Source organism: Pygoscelis adeliae, unplaced genomic scaffold, assembly GCF_000699105.1.
Source record: "Pygoscelis adeliae isolate BGI_AS28 unplaced genomic scaffold, ASM69910v1 Scaffold1, whole genome shotgun sequence".
In the NCBI taxonomy this organism is placed as follows: Eukaryota; Metazoa; Chordata; class Aves; order Sphenisciformes; family Spheniscidae; genus Pygoscelis; species Pygoscelis adeliae.
Window position 1 is genome coordinate 984,728 of NW_008824051.1, and position 13,605 is coordinate 998,332.

General features: G+C 38.4%; 1 protein-coding gene across 1 annotated transcript in view; it reads left to right on the forward strand.

The window, feature by feature from the left end:
* The window catches only part of NRXN1 (neurexin 1), a 487,169-nt gene that overhangs the window by 347,236 nt on the left and 126,328 nt on the right, over positions 1-13,605 (forward strand). The window contains exon 12 of the mRNA XM_009333610.1: positions 9,675-9,846. Within this exon, the coding sequence (XP_009331885.1) occupies positions 9,675-9,846 (172 nt within the window). The remainder of the gene's footprint in view (positions 1-9,674; positions 9,847-13,605) is intronic.

A 13,605-nucleotide genomic window follows, 5' to 3' on the forward strand; every position in this document is an offset into this window, starting at 1 on the left:
TTGATTCCGAAAGATCTTCAAGATGAAGAAAGGTAAGACAAAGGAAACTACTGCCATTGAGAAAAATATACATGGTATTAAAGCTGGCTGTAGGATGACTCTACACTTGATGATAAGAGAAAGAAAGCTGGCAACAAAAATGATAGGACTGCTCAGAAAATGGGACAACAACTAGGACTTGCCTTTCTGTAGGGTGCCCAAGCCCAACCCACGACATGTTGTAGCTCTGCTGTCTGGTAATAGCATAGATATGTTTCCTTGTGTGAGGTCTTTTCACTTCAGTTGTACATTTGTCTCATAGACCAGTAATTGATTTTTTTTGTTTGTTTGGGTTTTTTTTGGTTCTACTTCTGCTTAACTACTTTGCAGATACGAATTGTTTCAGATAGATAGTAAGTTTCTGAAGTGAGAATATTGTGTTTTCTTCATCTTAGAGATAGGAGGCAACAATATTCATCTAGGTCTGCTATTCAGATGCTTGGCTTTTAAATCGCTTTGTGGGCTGGGTTTTTTGTTTTTTCTTTCAGTTTTCTTTCATATAAGTCCATGTCAATAATGAATACTTAGCAGCCAAGACGAATTAGGAAGAGGTTGTTTCCAACTGGAGACTCCAAACCAAGAGAAGAAGGATTAGGAAATAATTCTGGAAATACACTTGTATACAGGCGATCAGAACAATAAAGGAATACAAAGTCTGCACTTAAACAGTGTTTAATAAGTACTTTGTCCCAGTGTCTGTGGTAGGCGTCTGGAAATATTCAAGATTGTTGTTAATATTAAAGGAAAGCTTATCAAAGGCGTGAATGACAGGTAGGTGTTCAGTTTTCATTAAAGCTCAATAGGAGTTGGGTGTCTAATACCATTTTTGGGTTTTAATAATTCCCTACAGGTTTTTAGTATGAAAAGCCCTTTGATCCAGATTCTCAAAAATTTATTACTTGTGTTTTCATGAGCATGTGTGTTGATCATATGGCTATTAATCATTTAGCATGAAAGCCTGCTTGAGAATTTGCTGAATCTTTGTTTCTGGTCCCAGTTATACCTCCTTCTGACTCTGATTTTGGATTTGTTTCAGACACGCAAATTATCAGAAGAGTTCTGTGAAGCCTTTCTAAGCACAGAAATCAATACCCTTAAACTAGCACAATTTCCAGTGTGGATTAGATTGTGCCGATATCAAGGTGCTACTCGTTTGGGTTTTTTTCTAGGAGTATCTTTATGCCTTTGGATGACTGTATCCAGTCCCAGGAACACTATTTTAATCATCTCTGTATAAAACCACTACAAAAAAACTAGAAAGCAAGCCTAATTTTCAAATCTCACTGTCCTCATCTGGAAACACGTGTTGATGTATGTGTGGGGAGGAGCAGTGTTTGCCATTTTTGAGTAGCTGGAGCTCCCAGTGAGTGTGCCATTCCTCAGGCTGGGCATACTATATTTGAGGTGCACAAGCTCACAGGTGTCTGCCTATGTGGAAAATAAGCATGCAAGAACAAAGTCAAGGCATGCGAGTTACCTTGGCCAGTAGTTAAAAGACTTTCTTTTCCTTCAGATTAGGCTCTGTTTGGTATAACAGCATCTGTAGTCTCTTCAACCCACCCATACCATCTCGCCACAACTGGGAATCCTTGGTGAGACACTAGTAAGGTCAAGACATTTCTGTGCTACATGCTGTTTTGACATAAAGTACCATGTTAAGGGCTGGCTACTTAAATTGTTCTTTACTGCATATTTTTTCAGAAAAATTTAGTTTTGTGTACTGCAGTAATGATGCTGAGTGGATAATAAGATGCAGTGTGCTGCTGCTGCAGGCTCTACACTGTATGTCTTCCATAACTGTTGCATTTTGGGGGGCTGTTTGTTAGGGTAATTGTATCGTCTTAGTAATTCATCATCAGAGTAACTTGAAATAATACAGCTATGATATATAGCAGTGAGAATTACAATGTTTAAAACTAAACAGGAAAACTGCAGTCTGAGAGCTAAAATGTCAGAATTGTAGATTTATAAATACTTCTACATCTTCTACTTGCTGAGCTTTGTGTATAAATTGACTTGCTATAACAACACTTAAAGCAGACTGTGAGGACAATTATTTTAAAGCAGAAAGCGATACAAACCTTTATTTCATAGCAGTAAAGAGTAGCTGCTTCCTGCCCTGAAACGCTGGGGCAGTGAACACTTCTGTGATACCTTCTTTCCAGGCTTTTTGTTCTGTGATCACATATATGGCATTTTGTGTCATAAAAAAATCATTTTAAGTCACGTGTCACTTCTTCCACTTAGTGAGCCGCTTAGGTAGCTTTTTCTTCAGCTACGCCTCAGTTGTAAGTTAGCATGGTGGGGGGCCCATATTTCACTTACCTCTTTAAAGGGTCATTGGTTTAAGGCTAGAAGCTGCTTAATTTTTATAGAGCAACATTTAAGAGTGCAGTAGTTCTGGTAGCATCTGTATGTATTTGCATACATAATATTGTTACAGTGAAAGCGCTATTTCTTATATGTCAACCAGGGGCATCTGGTGAACAATGAATTTTTATTATTTCTGTATTGATTTAGAAAATCTAGATAATGGCATGAAACTGGGGTCATTTAAAGGTTTATGAAACGATCTTACAGAGCTTCTGAGTAAAATGTGAGAGCAAAATATGTTGCAAATTCTCTCTTCATCTCTCTCTAACAAAATCCATGAAACAACTGATTGAGGATCCCAAAATTGGAGGCGGGGGGGGGGGGGTTGTCACAGTATACTTGTGATTATAGATCTGTTTTTCAAGTGCCTTGTACTGTCTCTGGAAGGATCTTGGTGTAGATGAGAAATGTGTGCTCGGGTTTGCACTTAAGTGAGCATGCACACGTGCTGCAGGAAATATTGGTAACGTTTGTAGCTCTGCAGACAACATTTTTTCCTCTCTGAATAGCATGAATAGTGGCTTAGTGTAGTGTTAGGCAGCAATTTCAAATTGGATTGGTATGTGCAAATGGGTAACACAGACCTGACTGCACTTCTTCTTGCAGGAATCCAAGGGTCACATTTGATTCCAGCCACCACTCAAAACAAGTCATTATATCCTTCAAGATTTCAATTCAGTTTCCTGAATGCAAGCATGCTGTGTACTGGAGGCTCAAAAAAACCAGTCAGCTGCAGATAAAGTCTTGTAGAGCAGTTTGGGAAATAAGTATTGTCAGTTTATCCCTCTACTCCTACCATCTGGGTAACCAGGAGGCTGAGGGTCAAGTAAAGGAGAGCAAATCTTTCCAGAAGCAGGTCCAATGATGAAGAAGGAGCAGTCAAAATTGCTGGGAGACTGGATTGAGAGGAAGCCCATTTCGCTGCATGTTGCTTAGATTTGATATGAGGGTAATGAAATCAGTGTCACTTGCATAGAGTATCACACCTCCAGCTGGAAAAAAATCAAGCATTTAGTTTAAAATAATGGGATTTAACATGATTTTCAATTCTTTCTATTAGTCTGCCAATGCAGTAGCCTGCAAGGCTTTGGGTTTTAAGCTTTTTGGTACAATTATCGGAATTAGAAGCTTGTTATAAAATGAAAAGTGGGATTTTCTCATAACCTAAGGTCTACAGAGCTGTGGATTTAAGAAATAAGCAAATATTGGGAAAGTTGCAAATAAATGGTGAGAACTGGCAAGAAAGAATACTGGAAATAGCTCAGTCTCCTTGCTTAGGCAACCAGGAAAGGGAGAAGGTTTTTTTATTATTATTATTTTTTATTTTCCCTTCTCCACAGTAGCTACGTATTTCCAGCTTTTGGGAAAAGAAAGAGAAACCAAACAGCTTCACACTTGTCAGATGCCAGTCTGTCAAAGGCTGAATACTGGGTGGATGCACCCCATCAGACATCAGCAAAAATCTTTGCTTGTTTCCTTCCTTCCTTGAAGTGCCTACCTATGACTGATAACTTTGCCTGCTAGTGCTCTGATAGAGTTTTCAAGCCTCTCCTACATTTTCTACAGTATGTCAAGCACTGATATACTGAAAGCTATAATCCATCCCTGAGAAGGGTTACCTTTCCGAATTCATGAAGGGACACAAAACCTGACTGTAAGTAGTCAAGATGAGGGATGACATGAGGATGCCTGTGTCTATGGTGTGTTGTCTTGCAGTTGACTAAAAAGTAAAAAGATTTGATTACTGATGGTAAAAATTAGGTTGAATATTTTATCACTTCTCATAGAGAAAAGCAGTAACAAAAAAAAATTAAAAAAATAATTTGTGATGTTAGGTTAATGACATAATACCTGAGAGTATGAATTTAAAAACCCATATCCAGAAAGCTAACTTCTTTCTTTGGAATATAAAAGATGGATTCATTCAAAGAACTTATCCCAGACGTTTTCTATTTTCTGTGTCTTTCCCAGGAAATATTTCCTCTGGAAGATACTAGATGATAATAAGAAATACTGATGGATCATTAGACTGAAATATATCTAGTTACTCAATTAATCTTGGAATTCAGATGTATCTTCTGTCCATTATGTATCCCTCCCCTCGCTTCCTGAAGCACACAGTACTATTTTTACATATGCGTTTCCTTACAGGATTCAGAAAATCAGAAATTATTTTAATTATTTTGCATATATTTCTATAATATAGAATATTAGCCTCTGATTACATTTGAGTGAAAATTATCTCAGTCTTCTTAATGAAACTTAAGAAATTTATTCTTCAATAAAATCAAAGTCAACCATCAGTTACTTCTAAGACTTTGTTATTGTATTCACCAGAAAGTTGTGCCTCAGGGACTGACACTAAAATGCAAGCTGGTACGCTTGGGTTTTTTTTTCCTCTATTTGTTCACCTGTGGAAGTCACGATTTTATTACTTTTCTTTGGGAATGGTTAAAGGTTGTTAAAGTGTTATGAGCTTAGGTTGTCTGTGGTCTCTTCTAAAACTACTCTTGTGCCAATTTTGCACACACTCATGTTAGACTGATTCCAGAATTATTACTACAGAGAGCAGTAAAACCTTGCTGATGCTATAGGAAATATCATTATTCTGGAGATACATATATATATATTTTATACTAGCATAGGTTTTACAGCATTTGGAGTCGGCAAATCAGTAGCACTGGACTAGGGTCCAACAGGGAACAAATTGCACTGTCAGCTGTTGGCTTGATTGGCATTTCACATTTCTCGCTTGGTTCTCGGGTTCATCAGCGTTCTCGGTGCTTCATCAGAAGCCTGTTAAAGCCAAGGTAGAAGTATTTAGAGTACACAATTCATAAAACATACTTGAAAATAATCCCCTGGAGTTGCTGGATTACAATAGTAGCTGCCAGTGCTTTTGAAGACAAAATGTTTTGAAATGATTGGTATATATGCATGCAATGCACACACGCCTATACTGTCTGAACAATCAAAACTCCTAGTGTTTCAGAGCACATTAGGAACATAGGGTTGGAGCTAAGCATGTATAGCTCATGTTTTTATCCAACTGCTTTGAAGGCATTAACATATTTATCCTTACCTTGTGAGCTTGGACTCCTACAAGTGGCTGGACAGCAGAGGTTAAACTGTAGGCAAAGCCTACATTGCACGTTGCAGTAACGTGTAGGGGTACGTTGGGTAACACTAAATGAGCTTATCTGCCTGTGTGGTACTGTGGGGAGAAAGTCACCCTGGCCTCAGAAACAGGAGAGCTACATGGCCAAAGCACCTCCAAACCAAAAGTTTAGCTTTTCTGAAGAGCTGCTGGTTGGGGCTCAGAGTGTCAGGTAGCTTGTCTGTAGGTGAATCAGAGGTCCCTGCGCTGCTTTGTCCCAGGGAGCGATGGTGGTGATGTGATGGTTGTAGCAGTATTCATAGCACTTTCTGATCTGAAGTTCAAAATAATTTCCAGAGACAGAGAACAACATTTACGCTACTTCTTGAAATGCTTTGCTATTCTCCTGAAGGTGTGTCCTCTTTTCTGGCCTCTCTTGGAAATAATATTGGAGACTCTCCCATCTCCTCCATGTCTCCACTCTGTTATTGTGGCCTCCCCAGTTCAGATTAGATAAAGGCAGTGTAGGAAAAGGAATTGATTTCATTGCTATGTTCTCTCACAACTGGGTGAGATTGAGAAAAATAAAACACTGGCTAAAAAACATAAACAGCACGGTGGATTTCTATGGGCCCTCTGTACAGAGCTGATTTTTACCAGAGGAGCTCTGAAATTAACATCTTTTCTAGGGGGCAAACATAACTTCCCAGAAATATGAGCCTGAAATGCTGCACTATTTCAGGTCACTGGCAAGGATAACATCATTCAACAGTAATGTTGACTTATTGCTGTACTTAGTAATGCATTGACATTTCTATAGTGCCCATTGTCAGGGTGCTGAAAAGGGAACCTCTCATTCAACATTTGTCTGAGGCCGTTTCTGATAGGAAAAATAACTTCAAGATTATTATGAATGAACAAGTGATAATGGAAAATTTCTACTACTGCCGCACTATGCAACTGACTGGCAAAGCAGAAATAGTAATTTAGTGTGCTTCAGTTTTATCAGTCTCTTCCCTTTCTGCACTATCATGTTGCTGCAAAAAGAAGGAGAAGGAAAAATAAAAAGCAGTTCTTCCTAACGGACTACAGGCCCATTATATTAAGCATCACAGGGCTGAGGGCTGAGATCAGATTATCTCAACAGGTTACTGTACATCAGCTGAACCAAAATAACTGTATGTGCACATGGTCTTAACCAATGGCAGATGACATATAATGTGACTTATGTTATCTTGCAGTGAAGGAGGAGTACAGTGAGTCAAACTACTGCATGATTATGCAAGGACTTAAAAAACCCGCTATGTACATACAGAGGTGCTTATTGCAACTCAGCTGATACATGGTGACTTACTGCTTTGTGGTAGTGTCATCATCTGTCTGGGCCCATGTACTGTCAGGTCTTTGCATCATATTTTATTTTGTGGTTCTAAAGGGCTGTGCACAATGGGGTTGTAGTCCGTATCATGTTTAGCGTGATATTCAGAAGTCAAATATGGATATAAGAATAAGGAAGACTTAAACTTGAAAGCCAGATTTGCTTCCTTCTTTTATGGGAGGTTACATAAATGCCCACAGGTGCTGAAGAAGTGTGAAAAATTGAAACGTATCCTTTAATTATGGAGTTTTTCATGTTCTCAGCTACACAAATATATTAGAAATAGAGCCAAAAAAATCACTATAGTATGTTATCAACTATTAGGGTGATATTCTTTGCTATTGCAGCTGTATGCTTGGTGTCTGTGCACAGTACTTCTGTACGAATGTAGGGAAGTCAGGGAAAGTTGTTTTTTTCACTAAAAAGTATATATATGTATCAAGTAAGGCTAAAGGTCTGCCTTCAAGTCTGTAAAGCATTCATTTCACTTGCCAATACCTGGCCATTTACAAATGGTAACTTGGTAACCATTGCAACACCACGTTCTCTTATTTTGGAGAAGCTGCTAATATATATTTGCCTTTTATGCCACTTCATTTTGCCTGCACCTGTCCTAGTCACTCAAAGGTGGTTTTTTTCCTTGTCATTTTTTGATCTAAAATAATATATGTATATACATATATATAGCAAATAGGAAAGCAGGTATGTAAAGTGTAGGTTATGAATAGTATAATTATGAATCACAGTAAAATTAGTCAGCTTTTTTTAGTCCTCAAAGCCTTTGACTTCTTGAAAGTATTGTGAAAAGGTGCATATGCCATTATCATTACATGCTGTTTTTCTGCATTTCATAAATTAGTAAAAGAGGAGATTGCTTTAGAGCCAGGACAATCTTATATTCCTTTGTATACATTTCTGTATAAAGAGAGTAAGCATATGAATGAAACAGGTGAAGCAAATAAGCTACTGCATCTATGGGAGAAAATGGGTGAAATCTGTTCTGAGTCATAGTTAAACCAGTTGAAATAAAATAGAGCTACAGTTACTGGGAGATTGCTCTGCAACCCACACGAGAGGCAAAAGAAGGTGAGCATGTGCTGGATGAGAGGGATCCCTTATTGACACCCTGTAGGCATGGAAAAACCAATAGAGAAATGTTAGAACAATCTGCAAGGAAAAAAAAGGAGTGTTTAGAACATGATTTAAGCAACTGAGCAAATAAAAAATACTTTTCAGAGTCATTCTGCAAATCTCAGCAGGGAATGGTCCTTTTACTGTTTTAAAAAAGATCATACCTGGAGAGGTGATGGTGTAGTGCCAAAGTGTTGAGGGACTTTCTCCAAAGGTGTTCAGCAGCTGCTCAACTGTGTAACTGGAATACACAAGCACTATTGGAAAATGAAGTCAGGTATTTAAAAAGAGAGTAAAATAAAGTGCAAGAACTCCTGAGTTCTTCACTTGGGAGACTTCCAGAGACGAGGAGCTGCAGGATACGCTTACTTACAGGGAGTGGTGCCAGGGTAGTAAGAGAAAGAGGGAGCAGACACAAAAGCTACGTGGGAGAGGTGAAGCTGGTTCTGGAAAGATTGACGTGAATGACCAGGAGGTACAAAGTGAAATGTTTCATTGTGTTTCATCTGGTAGTGTAAAAACCTAAAGAATTTTTTTAACTCTTAGGAAGGATGTACCAGTACCAATGACAATGAATTTCACATAGAATTGCCACTTATTATGCACAATCCCCTAATCTCACACTGTGCAGTGCTTTTCTTTTTTTCTCCTTAATGTAATAAGTGTCCTTATTCAGGAATAGAATTGATCTTATAGGAGGAAAAAAAATATCATGAAGCCCTTAAGTTAAACTTTTAGTAGACATTAAAAGACTTTGTTAAAATGTAATGTTAAAAATAAAATGTCCCATTAGAGTGAACATATTAATAATTAAAAGACAATAAAAATGAAAACATGCTAATATCACAATCATCTGGGAAATCTACAGCCTTGGTCCTGAGTATGAATGTGCATGTGAAGTCCCCTTAGCCCTAGGCGTGCTCAGGTACAGGAGCTTACAGGCAAATCCCAGCAAAAATATCAGAGTCTCGGTCCTTAGTGGGAACAAGATGCTGTCCCTGTGTCACAAATGCCTTTCTGCCCCTCTCTCTGGCTCTGATCAGGAAATTCCTTGTTAGTCAATTGGTCTGTTCTTGTTTTAATGATTCGGAGCTACTACAATGTGATGAAAAAAATATCTCTATTAGAGAAAAAAAAAAGTTTCCTCCTTTGTTATCAATTGTGAAGACTCTGACTATGAATGAGGTTTGGAGAAAGGAGAGACAGGGCTGGGCCTTGGCTTTTGTAGCCAGAAAATCCCATACCTCTTCCAAGTGACACTGCAAGGCTTTCCACTTTGAAAGCCTAAAAGGAAAAAATGGTGTTTAATCCTCATGGAGGTGAGGGAGGGGACGAAGAAAGAAAACTTGAGCTTTCCTCCTCCTTCCCCCCTCCTCATCTTGGTATGAATCTCTCAGAAAAGGAGAGAACTCAATTTGGTGAAACAACTCATTTGGAATATCAATTATCCATCAAAGAGACGTCTCGGACTTACTGAGCTGTCAGGAGGCTTGTCACTGCCACATGCAAGCCTTCAGAAGTTACATCTAAGGAGGGAAGATGTTGTTAGAAATCTTTCCCTGTATGACACACTGTCTCTATTTCTTGCTAAAACAACTCTTAATTAGTTCTTCTTTTTCTTCTTCCTCTTTTTCTTTTTTTTTTTTAAATATGCAGCACCAGGGAAAAATTGGAGTTAAGTTTAATGTTGGAACTGATGACATCTCAATCGAAGAGATCAACGCAATCATTAATGATGGAAAATACCATGTAGTACGTTTCACAAGAAGTGGTGGCAATGCCACGTTACAGGTGGACAACTGGCCAGTTATCGAACGTTACCCAGCAGGTAAGGGCTTACACAAACGCTTGTGAGTAAGAGGGTTGGGGATGCGTGGGGTTTGGCTCGTTTTGCTTCTCTTCTAATACAACGTCAGCTCCTTCACAGTGCTTTAGCAGCTAATTAAGTAGTGAGAGTCCTGAGCAATGTGCAGTTTATGATGATGGCATTTCCTAAGTGAGTTAAAAGCACAAATTCAAGTTATTACTGGAATGGAAACGTACAGTTATAAAGGCATGAAATAGTGGTTTTGTTTCTTGTTTTCATTTGTTTTTATTGGATTATTGTTTTAGGGGAAAAAAAGGCTTTGACAAAAGCTACACAATAAAGTGACTTCCAAATCGATCTTCAAGTGATGGGGTAAAACATTTACCGAGGAAAAGGTTGTCTGTGTTATTTTAATTACAAGTTGTTATTAAGGCAGTCTGAAGCTTATAGATTTAGCAGAAGTGTTCCAACAGGCATAAATCAAAAGGTGTATCAGTTATTTGTTGTAGAACCAACCAAATTAAGATGCCTTAATTTAAAATGCAAACTACGGGATATTACTTATGCAAGTGATGCTGGTTACTTGAACAGGACCGCTCGTGTGAATATAGAGTTGCCTTGATTGAGTCCATATTTAATTTTATGCAAATGCCATGCACTGAAGATTACTGTGTTACTAATTTTTTCATTTTTAAAGGCAACAGGTTTTTCAGATACGCAATCCCTTTCTTATTGAATAGGACTACTGAGCCGTTAATGGTAACTTACAAATCTGCATGTTATCTGTTAACAGTTGGTGTGTGTGTTTACATTATTAACCAAAAGGCAGCAAATCCAGAGATGTAAGTGAAAGGTATTCTGGTTTGCATATTTGCTATTACATAAATGATAGTTCTGATTTACCTGTTTAAAAGTATAAAATTCTTCATTTTAGGCATGGAGTGGGACGGGAGGGTATGTTTCGCTAATAAGGAATGCATAAGCCATTCCCTGTACTAATTACTAGTATTCAGGGTTTGGGTTTTTTTAGTTGGTGTTTGAGTTGTAGTCCAGCTGTTCACCTGACTTTTTAAAAAATAAAAATAATTAAAAAAAAAAATCCACAGGTGAAGTACTCACCCTTCGTATCATTTCTTGGAAATAATTTAGAATTTAAAACAAAAATGAAAGTATGCATCACAAATGAAATTATGTGTAGCAGGAGTTGTTAAAAAAATCCTGTGTGCTAACGTGTTATGAATGAGTGACAGTTCTGGCAGTTAGAAACAATTAATGCCTTTAGGTTAGACACATCTCTGAGAGGTGATAAACTCTTGAGGGAAGGGGGGATACTGAATGAAATATGTCCTGTGATCTTTCAGATATTCCTGTTTCCCCCTTAGCTTCCTTGTTTTCTAACTTTTGCAGTTTGGTAAATTGTAGCTGAAATAAGATGGTGGAAACCGGGGAGGGTTGTGTCTTAATTTTTGTTCAGAACCTATGTAGCAGAAAGGAAAAAAAAAAAAAAGGTTTGGGGGTTTTTTTTTTTTTGTTTTGTTTCTTTTGGTTTTTACCTAAATGATGAGCATGAAAATATTTTTGTTTTTCTTCTCTGTTCTGTTTCTTCATGAAAATACAAAGTGGCAACAACAAGGATGAACTGCAGTTGAGTTCTGAAGATGGTGGCACATAGAATTTGTTTATACTGAACATAGATCAATTTAGAAAATAGAGTGATTTCCTTGTGATGGGATTAGTGGAGTGGAAGGAGGTTGGATGTTTTCTCTGAAAAAGGAAAAAAAAAGTTAGAGCTTCTTGAGCTTCTTCTAGCAATCCATGCGCAAGCTGCATTCAAAGGCATTTTCAGTTGCTTCATCAGCCAAGGTACAGAATCCCTTGGCTTGCTTTATTGCTGAATCTTCCAAGACTGCTGTTGGCCTTTAATTTTCTTTGCCTTTCCCATAGTAATATTTTATGGCTCCTGTATGACGTAGCATCGTTTTTGAAATCCATCCTCCCCCTTTTCACTCTTCTCCCTTCCCAGCACAAGAGCACCTAGCCATACCTTTCTCTTATGTTTCCATGCTGCTCCATCAGGTTTGGCACTCTTCGTTTAAACCCTTTTTAAACATTAGTTTCCCCACAGGCTGCTATTGATGTACCTTTTAGAAAAGACACAGGCTTGTCCTGAAGACTGTGCTGCCTTTGAGCAAGGTTGATGCTGGTCTGAAAATATTAATGGCACCATGTTCAAAGCTATCACTGTCATTCCAGTTCTGAAAGGTAGTATTCCTAAAAGTGATGTCATAAAGATATCTGAATACAGTTTGGCAAATGCTGCTGCATCCAATTTAGATGTGCTTCTGCTGTTGTTGTTTTAGGGACCAACAGTAGTACCTGGCAGTACTAGTTAACCAGCTAACTTGCTCTTTGCTCATGTTTTGGATGGAGGACATGTTGCAGTTGTACAATATGGACCAAATCTGATCCTGTTTGCACGAATGTGGGCTCATTGGCTTTCATTTCAGTGCTAGAAAGAATATTCTTTTTTGCTTTGTGCCTGTCTTGTGAATTGTTTCTTTCTGCATAATTTCTAATTGTGCCTGCACCACTGTACGTAAGCACAGACTTCTCTCTCCTACTTCTTTTTTTTTTAATTAAGAATAGAAATAAGATTAGCAGCTTAATTAGTAAGTTTGCTATTCTTAAATATGCTGGATTTCCTTTTTTAAAAAATAAAATAATAAAAAAAAAATCAGTTAGTTGCCTAAAGCATACCAACTGATCAATTCTCCTTTCTTTACAAGGAAAGATTATACCCTGAATTACGCTTCTTGTTGGAGGGTCTGACTGCAAGGCATTGCTTGTTTGTGATCAGCGTCTTAAAATATTGGGTGAAGATTTTCTGAGAGGAGTTTCTGGTTAGAGGCTCAGGATTTTCCAGTTTCATTGCCTGTGTAGCCTTCGTACAGCCCCATCTAACTGCTGTAGATAATGGCAGCCAAGGCCCAATAACAGTCGGTGTTGCATCAATTGCCAGGAGGATGCTGTGGGCACCCCTGTTGATATTCAAAGCGAGCATCTTCTGAAAAAGAGCTGTGGCCCTGATTGCCACGAGTCTGTGTGGGATTTGTAGGGAGTCTGAACTCAGTCCTGGGTCTCAGGAGCTGCCCAGAGTTTAGTGCTCTTGCAAAGGGTTTTTTAGCTGGTGTAGCACACGTGATTCTCTGATATTGCTTTATGAGCAAAAATTATCATATGGCAATGCTCCATAGGGCTTCCACAGTTGCTTTGTGTGTTTTATCCTAGAGCTGCATAAGATGCAGAAATGACCCTGGAAGATGAGTAGGATCTCGCATGTTTTTCTTGTACATCATTCTCCATCCCACTAGACTCGAGTGTTATGTTTTCTCTGGGCCAATGCACCTTCAGTTTGTGTCTGAGTAGATGTGAAATGAGAGAGCTGTAAAACAAAAAGAGGTGGGGGTGGCCAGTGGCAGAGGATGATTATCCTTGTAAAGGTGGCTGGTTGCTTTTTGGAGTATAGTGGGGAAAAATGTATTTTAGTCTTAGACAAATGAGAAGATTTCAGTGTCCTGAAATGGCTGGACGGTTTTCAGAAACAGAGGTTTACATCTAGGTATGTATGTTCTTCCAGACTCCCATCAAAGCTTTTTTTTTTCTTTAACTCCAAAGTTTCTCTCTTGCCATTTCTCAGAGTGCAGTGCTAGAGCTATGAGGATGCACACTTCAATTTCTGCCCTTTATTAAATGTTTGTCCTGTTTTCCCACTTCCTCATT